The sequence below is a fragment of the Brienomyrus brachyistius genome, chromosome 2 (assembly GCF_023856365.1).
Source record: "Brienomyrus brachyistius isolate T26 chromosome 2, BBRACH_0.4, whole genome shotgun sequence".
Lineage (NCBI taxonomy): Eukaryota > Metazoa > Chordata > Actinopteri > Osteoglossiformes > Mormyridae > Brienomyrus > Brienomyrus brachyistius.
The window spans coordinates 48678506-48697814 of NC_064534.1; the positions used below are offsets into that span (position 1 = coordinate 48678506).

General features: G+C 50.2%; 1 protein-coding gene across 2 annotated transcripts in view; it reads right to left on the reverse strand.

The window, feature by feature from the left end:
- Window positions 1–19309, reverse strand: part of ebf2 (EBF transcription factor 2) — a 31558-nt gene that overhangs the window by 8566 nt on the left and 3683 nt on the right. The window contains exons 2-7 of one of the 2 annotated variants that reach the window (XM_049004259.1): window positions 17742–17898; window positions 16516–16573; window positions 15236–15291; window positions 15052–15125; window positions 13409–13477; window positions 488–569 (exon numbers count right to left, since the gene is read on the reverse strand). In XM_049004259.1, the coding sequence (XP_048860216.1) occupies window positions 488–569; window positions 13409–13477; window positions 15052–15125; window positions 15236–15291; window positions 16516–16573; window positions 17742–17898 (496 nt within the window). Of the gene's footprint in view, window positions 1–487; window positions 570–13408; window positions 13478–15051; window positions 15126–15235; window positions 15292–16515; window positions 16580–17741; window positions 17899–19309 lie in introns of both variants that reach the window. The other variant, XM_049004254.1, reaches the window with a different exon arrangement.

Sequence of the window (19309 nt, forward strand, 5' to 3'; positions counted from 1 at the left end):
CAGAGGAAGTGAGACAGGAGTGTCCCCTGTGACCACTTCCTGGGTCACGGAGACTGACCTCCCCCATCTGGAGCCAATCACTCAATTTTTGACAACTTCCTGAAACACCTCACTCTATTTCCTGCCCCCTCCACACCATTTTTCTCTCTGCTACTCCTTCTTTTCATTTTCCATTTTCTGTCTTGAAAACGGTCTGATATGTTTTCCTTTCTCCGGGACAGCTTGATAGTTCACACAATACACTTACAGTGTCCTGATCAATCAGAAACTCAATCAAATCAAATCAAATCAAAATCCCAAATGGGAGACTGACATCACAGTACAGAAGGCTGCTGTTCAGCCCTGGTTATCCATTTGCGTTGCTTACAGAGACAATATTATGTGTTATTGCTACCCTGACCTGTGTGGTTTTTGACCTGCGCACGGAAGGACACATGTGTGAGCACAGCCTGTCAGCCGGTCAGACCTGGGCTCACACGCTCTGTACCTGAAAGCGTCGCATGTCCCGAGGATTGCCGGCAGTCTTCAGGCAATTTTGGTTGCATTTGAGGAAAAACTTCAAGAAAAACCTGCAGAGGAGAAAAAAGAGAAATTCATAAATATACATATAAAAAATTAATAATGAAAAAAGATGGCTGGGCCAGGAGACCACTGGGCAAACACAGAAAGTTGGAATATAAACATCCGGAATGCTTGAATTCAAGTGGAAAAATGTCACGTGTGAACAAAGTGTAACAGAGTAAGGCACACAAAGGAAGGAATGCTACACTTTAAACATTGATGATCTGCTTAAAAGCAGGGAGCCGTGCTGCTGCGATCATTTCTGGGATGAGGATGTTGGCGGCTTTCTGAAGATGAAATTGTGCTGGCATTTTGTCTGGCCCACATAGCGATGGACAACAGGGACGTGCTGGGCGGGGGAGGGGGGTCTCAGAGGACCCCAGTATCCCATCATGCTGTGTTTGATTCGGTCGTGCAGGAGTAGCAAGGAGCAGAAGCTCAGAGAGAGACAGATTGTGCAGAGGGACTGTACCATCCCAGGCAAACGCTGTGTGTGTTTGTGTGTGTGTGTGTGTGTGTGTGTGTGTGTTTGTGTGTGTGTTCATTTAGAAGAGGTGATGGCTGCGTCTGGCCGTCGGGATGCAGCAACCGAGGATGAGCATGAAACAGACAGAGAGACGAAGACAGGAAGAGACTCAAAATCCCAGGAGTGCACAGTTCAGCAGCACAGTGTGCTGCCATGGCAACGCAGCCCTGCTGCAATCCCAAAGTCCCCACGCTCGGCGGGAAACATTGATAGACTGCAAGAGGGAGAGGAGGACCAGAAGGAGCACATTCCGATACAGGGACAGAAAAGACACCAATGAGGACGGGAATACAGGGGATGCAGGGAAGTGGCCTGGCAGCCCCAGAATGACAGTGGAATGCTAGCAGCAGCGGCCTGACCACTGTCCCCTGTACTGAGGCTGCAGAGGGCCTGGGCCTACAGTAACAGGAAGTGACAGTGACAGAAGCATTTGTGAAGTGGCAAGAGAAACACGTGAGAAGTGGATTATTATTTTTTAATTTGCTAGCAGAGTCACACGGCAATGGGCAAATATCAGTTAATGGCGTGGCGTGTTTGGAAAGCAGCTTCAGTCTGGCAGCAGCTGAAGTCCCTTGAATTCAGCCTGTAATCTGCCCCCCCCCCCCCCGCCCCCCCCTCGTGGATGGACCCCAGGCTCGAGGTAAAACTGCTTCCAAAACATTGTCCAATATTTCTTGGTTTGTGCTATTTAAGCTGGGGACGATCAATATTGTTGTTGGCGGAGAGCAATTATGATTTATCAGTCGACTGCGGGACCTCCAAGCTGGGGGGGTCAAAGCTGCATGACGAGTCGGCCGTGGGACGAGTGTGAGCAGAAGGACACGCCAGTTTTCGTTCTGTCACTCCCCACCCAAAAATGTTATGGCTTTGAGGGCGTCGGTGGCCTTTTTGGTGAGCTGTCCGGAACATTCCGGCGCAGGCCGAGAGGCACAGCCAATGGCATGAGCCCTAGAAATACCAGAGGCCACTGTGTCATGATTTGAGGGTACAGTTTCAACCTCTGCCGGTGTACCCTCTCCAGAGACTGGGGGGGCGGGGGGGGGGCACTCCCCACTCTCGTTCCAGCTAACAGGACACATCCACCCCCAAAACATCTTGGAAACAAGGCAGGGAAGAAGTTCTCATTAAACAGAGAGCGAATTCTCCGGTTAGTTTCACTTCACACGTGTGTCCTGGTTTCATAACAAACACGTCCTCTCCATGGTACTGCCGTCTGTTTTACAACATAAGAGCCCCCCCCTCGCCCCCCGGCACACACACCCTTTCAGTCAACTTTTCAACCCCCTCGCTCCTTTCGGACGTACACAGCTGCAAATGTTGAAATTAAAGTGAGATGAAGGCGCATACATTAGCATGCATTAGCCGCTCCCCGGGCCCACTTAACATGCAAATCTCCCAGCCCTGTTTCCCAACACCTTCTGCCACACATTCATTTGCTGAATTATAATTAGACTAATCTTGCATAATTAATAAGAAGTCGGGGAGCCTCTTTTTTCCACTCCACACGGGTGCACGTGTGTGTGTGTGTATCTTTTAAACTTTAAAATACATTTTTATTTATTCATACCCCTCCATCTCATAATACTACAAACATAGCGTGTCAAATATATGTTTTAAGTGTTATTACGGCGCTAATTCATTTCTCGGAAATCTTTAGTCAAATGTTACTCTTCAGTGTAGGAAACTAAATTCCTTTATTTGCTTATATTCCCTGAACACACATATAATTTTTTTAAATGCCTTTTCAAAGTTGTGATCTCATTGAGCAGTGTTTCCCAACCAGGTCCTCAGGGATCCCCCAGACGCTCCACATTTTTGCTCCCTCCCATCAGGGAACTGAGAGGGAGCAAAAACATGGACTCTCTCGGATTCTGCAAGGACTGGGTTGGAAAACACTGTTCTAGAGCAAAGCCTACTAGGGTTTCTGTCCCGAGACAGGAAGTCATACTGGCAGGCATTCTCGCCTCTTTTCCCCAAACTCTTCACATCATCCCCTAACTTGTGCAGGACGGGCGGCGGGGGGGGGCGACATTGCCAGGGGCTGCGGTTTCCGCCTGGGAGGGGTGCGTGTGTGTGGCCACAGGGCTGAGGCTGTCACCCCGCTGACCCCCCCCTTCCCACAGAACCGCTTATTGGGAAACAAAAACAAAAGGTGCGGCTGAGCCCAAAGCCTGGGGATCGATTCCCCCCCCCCCCCCCCCCGCCCATCTCCCACCCCCCCACCATCTCGGCAGGGATTCTGTTTTTCCACCTCCCTTACTTTCCTTCAAAAAAAAAAAAAAAGAACGTAAAGCGAGAAAAATCTCATTGTGTGCTTCCCCCCCCATTGGTGTGACACAATAGTGGCTTAGTGAGAGCGGCTCCATTCAGGGCTCTGCCGGAGACAGCAGGCCGGCACGGAAACGTCAGTGTTCACCAGCAGCCACGGCCGGGATCCCACGTGTCACTGGGGTGCAGCTGCCTGTGGCCAGAGGGAACCCTGGGATTTGACTGTGTTCCGTCGGTGTCAGTTTGCTATTTTTCAGGGGCAACTCTGACACAGAGGTGAGAGGACCGTGACTCCTCCCATAACTCCCCCCAATTTTCCTGCCAGAGTCTCCCGGCCCAGTGAGCTCAATTTCACATTGGCATCTCCTGCGGCTTCCTGCACCTCCGAGCCGCTTCCTGTTAAGCGCCTGCCACTTTCCACTTAATCTGCTTTCAGGGCATATCTGCAGCAGTCGCCTGCGGGGTGGCCGCTGTTTATATCAGACGGCTTGTCGTGGGCTGGCCGGGGCTGCCAGCTGCTCCGCTTCGCTCCAGAGGTACGAAAGCCAAATGGCTGCGCCTGTTTCCCAGGGCACGTGCCCACAGCTGGTGACTGGCACAAACACTGGGCACAAACCCAAGAGAGGAGACCGTGCTGTAACTCTCAGCTGTGGAGCCAGGCTCCATCAGGCAGGCTGGCGGACGCCTAAAAACTGGGGAGGTCATTACGTGTTTCTGTGTGCTGGAGGACCCGGAAGTGGAAGCCAAGACCAACGAGAGGGAATCTGGTTTGGTAAGGTCCAACACCTTGGGGTGGGGAGCCCAAGGAGTCACATGTTACCGGAGAGGGCAGGGCCACGCGGCAATGGAGGCGGCCGATCAACGAGGAACTCGGCAGTGAGGACCACAGGCAAAGCGATGGCAGGAGAGGGGGAGCAGGGTGAGAGGGAGATGGATGAACATTCACCGTAGGAGGGGGGGGGGGGTGTGCAGATGTGCTGGTAAAAGACAACGGGGAGAGAGAAGGAGTGTGGGAATTATAAGAGGGGGCAAGACAAGAACAGAAAGAGAGCGGAGAGAAATGGAGGTGAAAAGAATGGGGGGGGTACTAAAGCCCCATACTGTGGGCCATCACTCATCAGGGCCCCCCCCACCACCCTAGAAAAACAAAACAGTGTCCTGACATGGGCTGTGAGGTGGGGGGGGGGCTTGTGGAAAATTAGGAAACCAGATGTGAGGCATTAAAGCATACTGACATGTAGGAACCCTCATGGCACGGTGTGAGTGAGCACGATCACACCGGCACACCCCCGCATGCACAGACATGCATAGGGCCCCAGGAGCCCCGGGGGCCCTGGGTCAGGCCACATTGGGGCTCATCCTACCCAGCTCGCCCCAGGGAGAGGAGCTCAAGCCAAAACAGAGCGAGTATGAGGAGGTGAAGAGGCACAGACACCAACACGACACCCTGACTATAAGGAGCGCCATGGCCCTTGGCCTGTCTGTGGCCCCAGAGCAGCGTCCTCATGGGGGGGAGCAGTAGAGCAGGCTAGAGAGAAGGCTGAGGGCCGGGGGGGCAAGGGGGTAATAAATACCCTCCGTCCCCAAGGTCCCCTGGCAGACTGGGAGCCAGACTGGTCATCGGGGGTCAACATTCAGGGCGGGTGACCTTCGACCCCCGCTAATGGGGCACAGAGACCTCTTCACCAACTGATACCCCTCACGTCGCATACCACGGGGGGCGGGGGGGGGGAACATGCGAGCTGCAAAATAAAAAAAAAACAACAAACCCAGTCTCTCTCAGAATTCTCACCTTTCCCACTCGGCTGACACCCCCCCTGCTTGGCCCTGCCACTCCCCCCCCCCCCCACCCCACAAAGCCCCTGGCCACTTTAAAACAGCCTTCGTGTTCTATTACCTTCCCACTCTTCACCAAAACTGTGGACCCCCCCCCCACCTCAAACACTGATAAGGGGCCATAAAAAATAAAAGTAAGAGTCTTTAACAGGTGATTTGATGCCCTGGGCTCCTCAGGCCACAAACAGCATCAAAATTAAGCATTTAATGTCCAGTCCTGATTTATGAAGTGTGCCCAAGTTGAAATATTAATTGTTTTAAGGCTGGATGCTACCAACAAGAGCTCCGCAGTAAACAAATGGCAATTAAAGTATTGAAAAATTAAAAGTGCTTCTGTAACTTTATGATGGTGCGTCGTCCTGTATGACACATTAGTCGGGGGTGCAATGCCCGCAAATGGCAGCGACAGGCAGAGCTACCCCTTGTTTGGGTGACGGAGCTGTTGGACACGTTGTGGTGTGATGATGCGTGGCACCTGTAGCATCTGTTTGCACTGTGTGTCACACACACACACACACACACACACACACACACACACCGGCAGGACGCAGCGCACCTCTCTCTAACCTCTCAGAAGTGCCACTCATCCCACTGCTCGAAACGCACAATAGACATCAAACGGAGTCGCTGTGTTTTTGAAGGACAAAATCTGCTCATAACCCCCGAGAAGAACAGAGTCTATGAAAGGCGCATTAGCGGGAATCAATAGCGAGGCGAGTGATAGCGGAATGAGGAGAGACGTCTTCTTAATTAGCCAGTAATGATAGGATCTGACAAACAACATCTGTTTCCAAGAGAGCTACACTGGAGGAGGGGGGCATGTCTAAAGGGGGGGTATGAAATATGGAGGAATAAACAAAACAAAAGATGTCACAGAGGGACCTGAAAACTCCTGGAGAGATAGAGAAAGAGAGAGAGAGAAACAGGCCAAAGAAGGAGGGAGTGATGGAATGAAAACAGAGGGAAGGAAAGATGTGCAGGGAAGCAGCGGGTGAAACGGATGAGCGATTTAGGGGCCTGGGTGAAGAAGGAAAACAGTGTAGGACCGGGAGAGAGAGCAGAGATGTCAAGGGTTAGGGGCAGGGAGGTAGCAGGAAGACAGACGGATGGGGAGGGCGGGGGGAGGGGGGTTAGCGGTGGTGGGGGGGCTGGAACGTGTGAAGAGATGGGCATGGAATCACTCGAGTTTCCAAAGTGCTGCAATTTACTGTCCGTGGCTAATCTGCAGCAAATGTCCAGAGGTGCGGAGAAGCCAAGGCAGAGATGATGAGGGGGAAGAAGGGAAGATGGAGGAGGGCGGGGGGTCGGGCCTGGAGGGGAGGCCCATCGGGCGCTCAGCGGGCATGCTGGGAGGCTGTCAGCAGCCGCACTGCCCCCTGGCCTTCGTCCTGACGGATTCATCAGCAGTGTGAGCATTACCGCACAAGCAGAGGGCGTCTTGTGCTACCATTAGCATTGCTTTATGCGAATCAAAGGTCCAGTGTGAGCGTTATCACTGCTTCACATGCAGCAAAAGTACAGTGTTAGCATTAGCGTGCTCTAATGACTCTCAAACCCTCCTTGCTGCAACAGTGTCAAATGTCCAAAATCCCGCCAAATAACAAATAATAATTGTTTGCATTGCAACCCTAGGTAAGAATTTTCATATTCAAAATGAAATAAATTATATTTTCTATTTTAAAAACTGCCGCATCCTAAATATCGGCACCTCTGTTACCACACTGCCTTGCAGGGGGTCTTTGTGAGGGAAACGGGCGTTTTGGGGAATAGATTCCCTCCAGATTCCTGGCCCGCAGACAAACAAATAACCAAAAAGCCTGCTGGGAGAAAGGTGGGGGGTGTCATTAAGTCATTCGAGAATTTAAAACCTTTTCAAGGGACAGACTGGCCCCACCCCCACCTGGCTCCTTGACCACTAAACGGTAAAATAACAGAGGTCCACATTCCCCCCATAGCTGCAGAATAAACAAGCACATTAAAACCCAGTTAGCCCCAATTATAAAGGTTTTTATATGTGATCCGTGTAACTGGTATCCTGTAACTGGCTTTGCTAACGACACCAAACAGGCCCAATAAACACAATCCGTGGTCAGTTTCAGAACAGAAAACAGATCTGGGGTCAGCCCATGTGGCATGTGAGCATCAGGTTTGCCTTCTGCTGTGTATAGCCCAGGAGGAGCCTCTGCAAGCAGATGTGTGGCGTGAGGATCGCAGACAGTGGCGGGGGGGGGGTTAGAGAGAGAACATGTGTGTGTCTGTCTGTCTGTCTGGTTGTGTGTTTAAATGTCTCTCCATGTGTGTGTATGCATGTCTGTGTATCTATTCCTCTGTGTGTGTGTGTGTGTGCGTGTGTGTGTGTGTGTGTGTGTGTTGCCTGCAGCGAGAAGGGTTCCATGATGTCATGATGGTGCCGCAGAAAGTCACCCATGGATTTTATTTGGGGAGGGGGCCTCCTGTTGCCTCGTCTGCCTGACCACAATCACTACAGCAGTGTCATAAATGGCAGTTAAAACAAAAAGAGACTCGATGTCGAACGGCCTGAGGGCAGCACAGCTTATACTGAAGTTCATCTACTGCTGCCATCACTGTCGAGGCGGCCAGAGATCCGCGCTGGGAGGAAATCCTCCACCTCCCTCCCAGTCTGACCAGTTTTCTGACTGAATTCCTCATGGACGGCACAGCCGATTCAAACATTACACCAAGTCTTCTGGAATCCTCTTCTCCTGAGCGTCGCACTGAGGTTTCCAATCTGGATGTGCTACAGTCTTGACACTAGGGGGGTCTCACGCTGTCAGACCTCCGCCATCCTTTCCCTCGCTTCCAAAAAGCCCCCCCCCTCCCCTCCCATCTCTGGCCCTCCAGCTATCTTCCACTTAATCTCTGCTCCGGAGCTACCAAAGGTGAAACCTATTAGGGACCTAGACAAATGAGCACCCCCTCACTCCACAGGGCAGCCCCGCCGGGTGTTTGGCACTAAGGAGGCTGTAAGGGAGACTTTATATTGACCCCCACCCCCACACCGCCATTTGCAGTCCCATCTCATTTCCTGTGAATACATTTCTCCGCCATCACTAAGATGGGAAAAAAGAATTATTAAGAATTAAATTACATTAATGATTAGAGATCCAGTCACAAACAGCCACCCCCATATGCTTATTTTCCCAACGGTGTCAGATATCCAGTTTGTATTTTTGTAGGCCATGCGTGCGTCTCTCCTACCTAAACACAAAAGCCCTAAACCCCCAGTCCCAAAGCAACTTTCCTGGGGGGTCCATCATCCGTAAACTGCTTCGAGAATGTTCCATTTTCTTCTTAATTCTTCTAATCCTATTTTTCCCTGTCTCCTCGCTCTGGCTATTGTGTGCCCCCCCCCCACCCCCACCCCTGCGCCCCAGTCCCTCAGGGGGAAAAAAACCCCCCAAAAAAAGGCACAATGCATGAGCCGCTGACTGTCCAGTTAGACCGAATATTCACCGGTTTCCCCGAGTGACAGATAAGGCAGAGCTGCTCAGTGAGTGGACCCCAGTGACAGGGTGCCAGGTAAGGGACATGACAGGACAAGGGGGGGGCCAAGGGGGACATGGTCTATCGCCTGCCTCTTCAAGACCACCACACACACAGACATAGACACACACATACACACACACAGAAACACACAATCAACAGGAGAGTGGGACTCTGACACGGCTGATGAAACCAGGGGCACTGCGGCTGCTAATAACCGGCTTCCAAAATACACACACACACACACACACACAACCACACACACACAGCTATGCATACACGCCTCTGCCCTGCGGACGTGCAAATGGATGAGGACAGATTACATGATGTAACTGGACCCCAAACTGCTGAGACCACTTCTGGGGGTTTTGACGAATTTGAACCTGACACCGGGGGAAGAAAAATAAAACAAGCTGTCTCTTAAACTTTTTCTTTCGCTTTTTCTGCTGATCATTCTATGCGCCTTACCAAATTTCCCACAATCCCCTGAGTTCCGCTGGTGGTCGCAGCAGACGATGCTTCCCTCCATTAAAATTACTCCGCAAAACTAACGAGGCTACACCGGAGGGGAGTGCCAGCATAGCGAAAGACATGCGCTATAAACACCCCCCCACCCCCCACGTGGTCTCTCTTATTTCATCACATCTCGCATTTGAAGCTTCTTAGTCGTGTCACACATGGGCAGAGTCACCAGCGTGCTGAGAGATTATCTACGGTGGGGGGGGGGGGGGGTTTGAGAATTTAGTGAGTGCAGGCAGCACGATGAGCATCCTGACCCTGGACCGCGGGGGGAGATCAGGAGATGCAAATGCAGGCAGCCAGCCCTGATGGGCGCCCACAGACCTTCACCGCAGTTGTGGGAAAAGAGCCGGTCTTCACAAACACTCAGGCTTCAGTGTGGCCCAAACGTGTGGCTCAGTCCAAACGTGTGGAGTCCCTCAACACAAACTGTCAGCACTTCAGAGCCTCGGGCCGAACCATCGCTGCTGAAAGTTATTCCCCGTCCTGAGACCGGGGAAATTGCCAGAATTCACAGCGAAACTCTTTAAACACGGCAGGAGAAGCAGAAGTGGAGACAGAAAGGCCAAGCAGCAGATAATTCAGCAATAACCAGGTAAACAATCCGCCATGGACAGCGTTCATTTATACCGGCCTGGGGACGCTGCTGCTCGTTTGGGAGAGGGGAGAAAAATATTGATGAAATCGGAAAATCCCTATTGATTATTCTCTGGACAATGGCTTGTTAAAATGAGACCCCCCCCCTGCCCCCCCCAGCAAACACGATCAATTAGTGAGATAGTGCTGGCCATTGATTGGCTTCCCCTCTCTTTTCCTCCGATGGATTGCTCTTCTCTTTTTGCCTGTCCATATATTGATCTGGGGATGGTAATTGGCAGCCCTGGACCCCCACAGCGAAATAATAAAAAAACAGCCGGCATTTTTCTTCCTAATAAGCTACGCCACTCCCCACATTCCCCAGCACTCGTTTGGGGGTTTCCATGAGCTACTGCCCCCCATAACCATACACCTGCCATGGCCAGGTCAATCTGGGTTTCCATAAAGCATCAGTAATTTCCCCTATTGCCAGTTACTCAATCACCAAGCACACAGAACGCACATCTCCAGGTTTCCGTCACAGAGGCATGTGAGGAATCAGGGCAAAAAGGGTAAAGAGATTCGCCACGGAGAACATGTCGTTCTGTCCGTTCCGAGGCCAGATCTGTTCAGCCAGAAATGGTTCAGATTTGTCATGGTGTGTCTTTGTAGTCTTATAGTTCGATGTCTGACGATCGGGGGGGTGTTTCCTAAAAGCTCCTATTAGCAGCTTCGACTCATTCAGTTGCATGGTTCCAATTATGCAAGTTGCTAACATAGTCAGCAAATATGCTTTTGGGAAACGCATCCCGGTTCAGCTTTGCAGGACACCTGATTTTAAAAGCATCCATCAATCACACAAAGGAGAAGAGAAATCTACCTACTTCCTGGCTAAAAGTCACAAACGGGGTTAGCTGCAAATCCTTGGGAGAGCGTGACCCAGAATTCAGCCCTTGGTGGCTGTTCCTTTGCCCCGACTGGCTGGGCTCTCCAGTGTCCCCTGGCCTCAGCGTAATGGGGATTAGAGAGAGGGCACGGCAGGGTTAGAGGGGACGATAGGCAAGGGCACAGCACTGATATTACGCCGGCACGATTAAAAAGAGAGAGAACGGAGAGTTTGGGGAATTGTAAATCCCCTGTCTTTGTCAGCCGCTCTAATGACACCGTCTAATTATTGCAAAATGAGATAGAAATGGGGGGTGGGGGGGATGGTTGGGATAGTGAGAAGAAGAGGGGGGCAGAAAATGTAGGCTTTAGTGAGGGGTGGTGGGGCAAGCAGAAAGGTGGGGGGAGTGAGGGTCAGTTTTTGGTTTGTAATGATTAAGGGATGAGGGGATGCAAGTAAAATGAAGGACAGTAACCCCCAGAAGGAGGTGGGAGGGAGTAGCATGGGGGGGGGGGGGGGGGAGATGGGAGCAAAGAGGCGTGCATGAGGCTCGTGGCGTAGCAGGGGGAGGGCCGGGGCAGCCCCCCCAAGCACCACGCATGTTAATTGAAGAACAGGTGCTAGGCTGAGGGCAAGGCCCTGACTACTGCAGTCAACCCTCCCCCCGCCCCCAACCACCCGGCCGGCACAGGCACATTAATAATGCAGGATCCAAGCTGCGACCCAGGGAAAGGTCAGGATGGGGGTCACACACACACTCACACATGCACACACACACACACACACACATATACACACTGCTGTTCCGCAGACACAAAGATCATCAACACAGTAACGCTCACCCACAAATCAAATGTGCAAAGGGCTAATCAAAGTCAAACAATGCAAAAAAATCTGGTGGTCAATAATGTTTCTTATCATTTTTTAAAATGATCTGCCTCCCCCCCACACACACAGAGAAAAATAAAGCAGAGTCAAATACAGGCATGTAAATGTGGCTGGGACTCGCTGGGTGCTAATCAAAAATTGTGCTCCTCTGGGGGTCTCTCTGGGGTGAAGGGTTGTCTTCAGAAAAATCGGGACAGGCAGTATCAGCACAGGGGTTACCATGGTAATTAGGGAGGGTGTCAAGGATCTGATTCGATCACAGCCTTGTACACCAAACACAGCTATCCCAGTCCAACAGCAACAGAATAGCAGTGCAGACCCTCAGAGTCCCTGGAGGAACTTAGAAATGTTTTTTTTTTTGTTTTTATGGCAAGGAAACGGGATGGAAGAGGTAGTCGTTGGGAAAGCAATTCGCAAAAATGAGAAAAACAGCTGTGGCAAGGAATTCTGGGAAATTCGAAAGACAACAGCACCGCTTCTTTTTCCATTATAAGGAAACTATCTTCGGCGATCCTCTGAGACACACTGTCAACAGGCAGCCAGCCTGAACAGAAGAGTGGGAGACGGGCAGGGAGAGAGAGAGCAGGGAGCGAGGGAGGAGGGTCCACTGGGGAGAGGGGGAGCCACACAGACAGAGAGAAACAACCGTCATGACAGCGTCAGAGACAGCGGCTGCCTTATCGCAGTTAGAAACAGTCAAAAGCAACTTGATTTAATGCAGCAGTTACTCGCAGTCAAAGACCCTCTGTCTCCGTTCCTAAGTCTACAGGAAAGATAAACCCATTTCACTGTCACCTTCTTCTACAAGCCCCATCCCACACCCAACCCCAGACCTGGTGCATCGCTAGTGGCATCGTTCGGGCCCACGATCCCGAATCTGTTTTCCGAATCACGGCACAGGCTGAATCTCACAATGCCTGAACCCCTGCGTTTCTTTCCAGGCATGAAAACAATCATGAAATCGGATGCTCGCGGGGGGAGAGGCCACAGAGTCCTGCGGATGAACGCAGCCCCCCGCCCCCCCCCCCATTGTGGGTGCGGCTCATTCTTAAAACCAGAACGTCGAGAGTTCGATTGAAGGAACAATGAAACACAAACATAGAAGGTCCAGCAGTCGCTGAGTGGGAAGGTTAGCCTTGCAGAACCAGATGTAGGACCTCAGTACGCACAAACCCAAACTGGACCTGTATTTGGGCCGAGGGGTAGGATCAGGAGGGACCCAGGGATGGGGGACATTTTACAGTCATGTAACCATACATCTGGCGTGGTCAACGTCAGCAGCGCAGAAGTCAACAACTGAGTGAGTGGCATCGGCACATAGCAAACTGCCGAAGGGCGGATTTCTCCATCGAGAATGTTCTGGAAGGAGGACGGCGGAGGGGTGAGCCTGCACACGCACTGAAGGACTCCTTTAGTTAACCTTTCCTCCAGAAGTCCACCCCTAGGCCTACTGACTCCGCTGCATATAACCCTGTAAGGCCCCCCACCCCTCAGCAGGGCCCCCCGTCTTTACAGCCAATAAAAGCGCAGATTGATTTGTAGGATCTAGGCACATGCGACCATGGATCTATGTTTCTGTGGGTCCTACCAATGTGTTTTTTTCTCTTGCCTCTTCCATCTCTTAGGCTCGTGCATATGGGGGTGGACATTGTCCACGGTTTGTTTCCGAAGAGCAGACTCTCTCTCTCACACACACATACACACACATTCATCTAGAAGGCAGGGCGGCCTTCTCTCAAGATAAAGCACAGAATATCAAAAAGGTTGACGGGAGCTAGTGGACGTCGCCTGACCGGGGCGGAGGGAAGCCGGGGGTTTTGTTACCGACCAACAGCAGGCCTCACCTGTCGATGATGACGGGGTCCGATGGCGTTTCGTTGCGATTGCCGCAGCTCTTCTTCTCACAGCAGCGGCTGTGAACAGCAGGGGGCGACAAACAGTCAGAATAAACCATGCGAGTGATTGGAAGTTCATAAGGGTAGTAATAATGTTATTGATTCTCAGCTGAAGCTTCTATACACAAAGGCATGAGTGGCCCGCAGTTCATTTCTTTACATAATCTGTGCATCTGCATATTTCTGCGGAAGACATTGGGCTTTAGAGCCATCCTATATTATAACGTCCTTCTAATCCGGCTCAATGGTACAACAGAAGCTCCTCCTTATGCTACTCAGTGGTACAACAGCCGATTCTTTCTGGGCATGTTAGTGACCTAAGCCCCCCTGGTCCTGCTCGTAGGAACAATGATCAGGACTGTCTGAGCCTCAATAGTCCATCATCAGCACCACATTCCCAGTATGGATGGTCCCTATGCCCAGAGAGCCGGCTTCAGGGATAATGGGGGGGGTGGGGGGTGGCACGGAGTCAGACAGCAGGGAGGAAGGCAGGAAGGAGGGAGGGAAGGTAGAAAGACGAGAGAAAGCGATCAAAAGCCAAGCGGCTGGCCTGGCAATCTGTCCTGGTGATCCCCCCCCCCCCCCCCTCCCTCCTGCCTCCCTTTCTAACTCCATCTAACACATATGCAGCCCCCCCGTCCAATGAAAAAAGAACCTAACTCAATCAGCTAGAGTCTAAGTCTTCTGTATGGACGCCCCCCCCCCCCACCCCGAGTCATCCTGATTGCTGCATAACAAAAGTGCCCCCACCCCTCGCCATCTGCCACCCTTGCACCTCCGCTCAGCCCTCTCGTATCCCAGCCTGGCCTTGCCCGTGCCCCCCCCCCCCCCCATCTGACAGACTCACTCCCCAGCTGTGAGCCCTGCCCCCCACCTCTCCGGCTCTGTTATTAGCCAGCTGTAAGTCACATTTGGGCATCTGCTGGCTACACAATGGCAAATCCCTCCCACCCCTCCTCTTAAACCTCAGGTCACCCCACCACCCCCGACCCCCTCTCAGCGTGCGCATGCTGACAGGGTGATGGCCACAGCAGTGTTCTTTCTCCTGCTATATCCCCACATCTATCTCTGTTCTCATTTTTACTTCTCAGCTGGGATTTCTCTTCTTTTCACGTTAATTTCCAGGTCCTCTGGGCTGCACCTGAGATGTTCGGTCACAACCAAACTTAATTCAGACTTGAAAACGTATGCTGAAAAAGCTGCTCCAACAAAGGCCCTCCGCCCAGAGAGTCTCCAGACGGACACATCCACCGCCCGCCGTCAGCCACCACCCCCCCCATGAGAGGCCTGGGCGGCCCCAAGTGCCAAGCAGAGGGCCAGCGGGACATGGCCAGATTCCCACGGCTGCGATTGCGCTGGAGGTTAAGGCAGGCCCAGCATCCCGACAGGATATGGTAGACGAAGGGGGACGGGTCTATTTAATAAGAGGAATGACAGACAGTATGTCCATCCAATCATATTCTACTTCACCAGAGTTCCATACGCCGAGAAAGATTCCAGCTATGGGCGAAGTTGCAGTCTGGGAACAAATTATTCCGGAAATGTTTTAGCGTCGCTCAGTGTTTGTGCTTGTGTGTGGGAGGAAGTCTCACCTGCACATGACCTCATGCGTGAGAAGCACTCTGCACATTTCGGGATTCTTGTTCTGTCCTTCATACGAAATTGGCTGGAAGGTGGAGGGGGGGGTGAAGGTGAGGAGAGGGTGGGAGACCTTAGAGTCAGAGGAATCCTACCTTTGGTTAAACCACAAGACGGAGAGAACCCACGACCTCTTACCTGCTTGGTGACGGAGTCGATGAGCCGTGCATAGAGGTCCTGCTCGGTCCGCACCCCTGGTGACACACACACACACACAGAGAGAGGCACACAAACACAGTCAGCCTCGAGAATGCCTCCGTGCACAGTGCATTCTTTGATTCGTAAATCATTTTTAAAGTTGCACGGACATAACTGACCTAATAACTATACATATTCTTAAATCCTTGACCAGTTTTGCTAAACTCTTTCAACAATCAGAGCCAATCAGACCTCAGGTTTACAGACTGATCCCGTCCTTAAAAACAGATGACAAAAAAACTGCTGTCCGACTGCTGCACTTATCGTTTGGACAAAAAAAAATTTCTCTGATCAGATTTCAGACTGAACTGAGCTGCGTTCGATCTGCTCGCCGCTTTCAGCGCAGGTCAGGGGTCAGGGACGCCAAAATGGGGGAGGCTGAGTGAGACATGTATGTTGTTACTTTTCCTGAGGTACCCAACCACTGCATGGATGGTCTTCAAAGCTATGGACTCACCCCACGTGCTTATAAAGAAAGAAAGTAAAACGAGGTAAACTGCAATCAGTGAAATGTGCTCTTTCACCTGAGGACTTTACTGAAGTTTCCAGACTGCATCTTTTGAACAAGTTTTATATGCTGCATCCCTTTCATATTTCTGTATAGGGGGGTCTAGAGGGATGCTATGGGGTGAGATAGAGTAGTGTGGGGGGAGGCAATCTGGAGCATGTCTTTTATCTCCTCTCCCTTGGGTGAGGTGGGGGGCTCTGGGGGAATGGGAGCCTTTGAGTTGTAACACCATGTGGGGGGGTAGACTCATGTCCCTCGATCCCACTGCTAGGATGAAAGCAGCAGCAATCTTTTGGGGTACACCTTCACCCCCCAAAACTGTGGCCGGAGAGAGGTGCACAGGCAAGGCCCCCATCTAGGGGATCACAGTTCCAGGGAAAATGATCTCTTATTCACCCCAACACTAAACATATCACGACTCCCAAGAGGAGGAACACGTGAAATGCCTGAAACACAGTCACTGCTCCTCCTTGCACTGTCCGTGATCCAACAGCAGGGCGGCACCAAAAGTTACAAGTGGCTGGCCATCAACAGTATGCAACGCACAGGAGGGTGGTCAGATGACCCCAAGGAGAGTCTAAGCACATGTGCAGGCGCGCTGCAGGACAGTGACAGACTGCAGGGTGGCAAGAGGCTGCAGGACAGCGATAGGCTGCAGAGCGGGTACAGTCTGCAGGGTGACGATAGGCTGCAGGACAGTGCCAACACTCACCATTGCTGTAGAGGAGCTGCAGCTTGTAGTGTGTTCCGTTGTTGGTCTTCTCCCCCGTCTGCTCCTTTGTAGGAAAGCGGAGAGAAACGAAAACGATGCAGCTCAATACCGATTGCAACCAATCATCCGGTCAATTCAATCGGAGCTAAGATCCAATGAAACTAACAGATAGCTATCAATGAGGTAGAATCCAATACTGCTGTATGTGAACATTAGCCTGTCCTGGCTGATTTACTGGAAGTGCAGCATGAATGTGGTACCAACGTGTGGCAACAGTCACAATGAAATGTGTGTCTGGTCACTTAAATTAGGCGGGAGATTGACACGAGGCTCGGAGCGGAACTGCCTGCCTGAGAGTATATTTGGGGGTAAAAGGCTCCCCCTGTGGTCAGTGTATGAATTTGGGACGGTGTCCCCTGGCTGAGTTAGGAATTAGAAGAGCAGTCTTCATTGTGTGTGTGTGTGGGGGGGGGGGCACTTCCGACCTTACAGCTCTATAGTGCTGAAAGAGAGCAAACAGCAGTCAATCTTGACTGGGAAGCAGCCCCCCCCATCCTCCCTCTTCAAAGTTCACAGTGTGCCACTTTCTCTCCCCCCCCCCCCCCCACCTCATTTTTTTGTTCTGACTAACAAGACTCAGAGTAGCTCTCATATCCAGTAAACTTGGGGCAGGGGGATGGGGGGGTGTTTTAGATTGCAGGTTGGTATGCTGCAGAAGACCCCCCCCCCCCCCCCCAAAACAAAAACAAAAAAAGATGAGGTCATTAGGCAGACCACTGGCATAGGAACTGAGCAGCTGACACTAAACTACTGGTAACTAGGATGTTGTTGTATGCAAAGCTAAGGGACCCACGTGACTATTCTCAGTGTTTAACGCCACAGATGGAGCAAAACTTGTGTAAATGTAGCTATGGACAGGCACTGCCTATAAGGTCCCAATGTTTCTATTGCTCAAACGTGCAAGTACTCATTTGTGTTATTTTAATCCTGAAGCTGTTCATATGAAAAATGCATTTAAATCTTTTCACTCGGTTAAGTTGTGGGTTGAATTACTTTTACTTCCTAACATCCTCTTTCAAATCTCAGAGTAAGTTTTGCAGATTTGAGTCTATATTTCTTTACCATCTGTTTTGACTTTTGATCAGCACCAAAAATTATTGGGTAATTGTGTTCATGTCCTATATTTCTGTATTATTATTATTATTATTTATTATTATTCCCCACACCTTGTCGTGCTCCACAAAGTCGACGAAAGCCGCTCTCTCCACCTCCACCGGCTGCCCGTGCCGGTCGTACAGCGCAAGGACGAAGTGGAAGAAGTTGGACTTGCGCAAGTTGGACGGCGGCTGCTTCTCGAAATGGGCCCGCGACAGAGCCACGCCACTGTGGGAAGAAGGAGTGGTGAACTGTGGCTGGGGCAGCCGTCAATACGCTTTCATCACTCCGTGTTTTGCTCTCCAGAACCGTCCTGTGTCTTTAAACCTTGAATCTGGTGCCAGCTGCCCTGTCAGTTTGTTACTTGAAGACACCTCTAGGAAAATACATAAATATGTTAAATATATTTTAAGAATTTCTACAGGCAGGGAAATAAATTAAAAACAACCTCTGCTAATGGAAAAACTTATGTTCTGCCTAGTTTAAAATAAAACGTTTCCAAGCAAAATCAAATCAGATTCATAATTTCTTTGAATTATGCGTTTGATAGGGGAACTCGTGTTATACAAATGGTAACTGAGTTGTCCTACTAGTGGTATGTTATATAGGGCTATTCATAGGCAAATATAAGGAGTAGAAAAACAAGTAAGTTTAAAAAGCGAATGTAATGTAAGAACGGCGTTATAAAGTCAGGCCCTTGATCAGTAATTACTGGCAGCTTTGCTACTTCTGTGGCTTCAATACATGTTTATTTTGTGAAGAATGTAAAATATTCATATTTTGATGGTGCGTTACACTGAATTAAGCACTTGTCATAACACATTATTTCTGGTTTTGTGCGTGATCGTGCACGGAACATCGGGAGTTTTGTAATATCAAAATGGTAGATTTGTCCATTTATGCTTTACAGTAGCATAATATTAATTTGGTGCATATGTAACAACTGTGATTAGGGTTCATTTAATGTAGGCATGAACAGAATATACAAATTATATATACACACAAGATTTGGTTGTATAGAATTTCTCGCGATCCTGTCCAGCATAAGTGGTTGCAAAATTAATGGATGGATGGGTGGATGGATGAATGGATGGATGGATGGATGGATGGATGGATGAAATATATTATTCTTATTGTCCAAGTTGTCTGTTTTGTCTCGTGAACGCCCAATAAATACCCATTACGTGAACATTTTACGTTTGAATGCTGATTTTTACTTCAGAGCCGTGATTTCTCCTTTAAAGTTTCACAAACGACAAGAGCACAAAAAAGAAGTGGGATGGATTCCAGGAATCATTGTAGCATAAAATAGAATACAGTTGATGAATTATTTACTACATATCACAATAGACTAATTGAAACGACAGACAGAGTAGGTGATGTGAAATGATTTTGGAAGATCTCGTTGTTTTTTTAAGTCTCATGATTGAAAGTTTGATTATATGGGGAATGTGTTCCTTGCTCGGTAATGTAACTGGTTATCTTGTGTAAATATTTATGAAGAGTTTGAGTTAGCCTATATTGCGTTGTAGCGTAAATCACTCGTGTGATTGATTAGATGTTCTAATTCTGTATAAGTTATACTAACATAATTTAGTTAAGTTTAACTTTAAAAAATTACATATATTGTCTTTTTTGA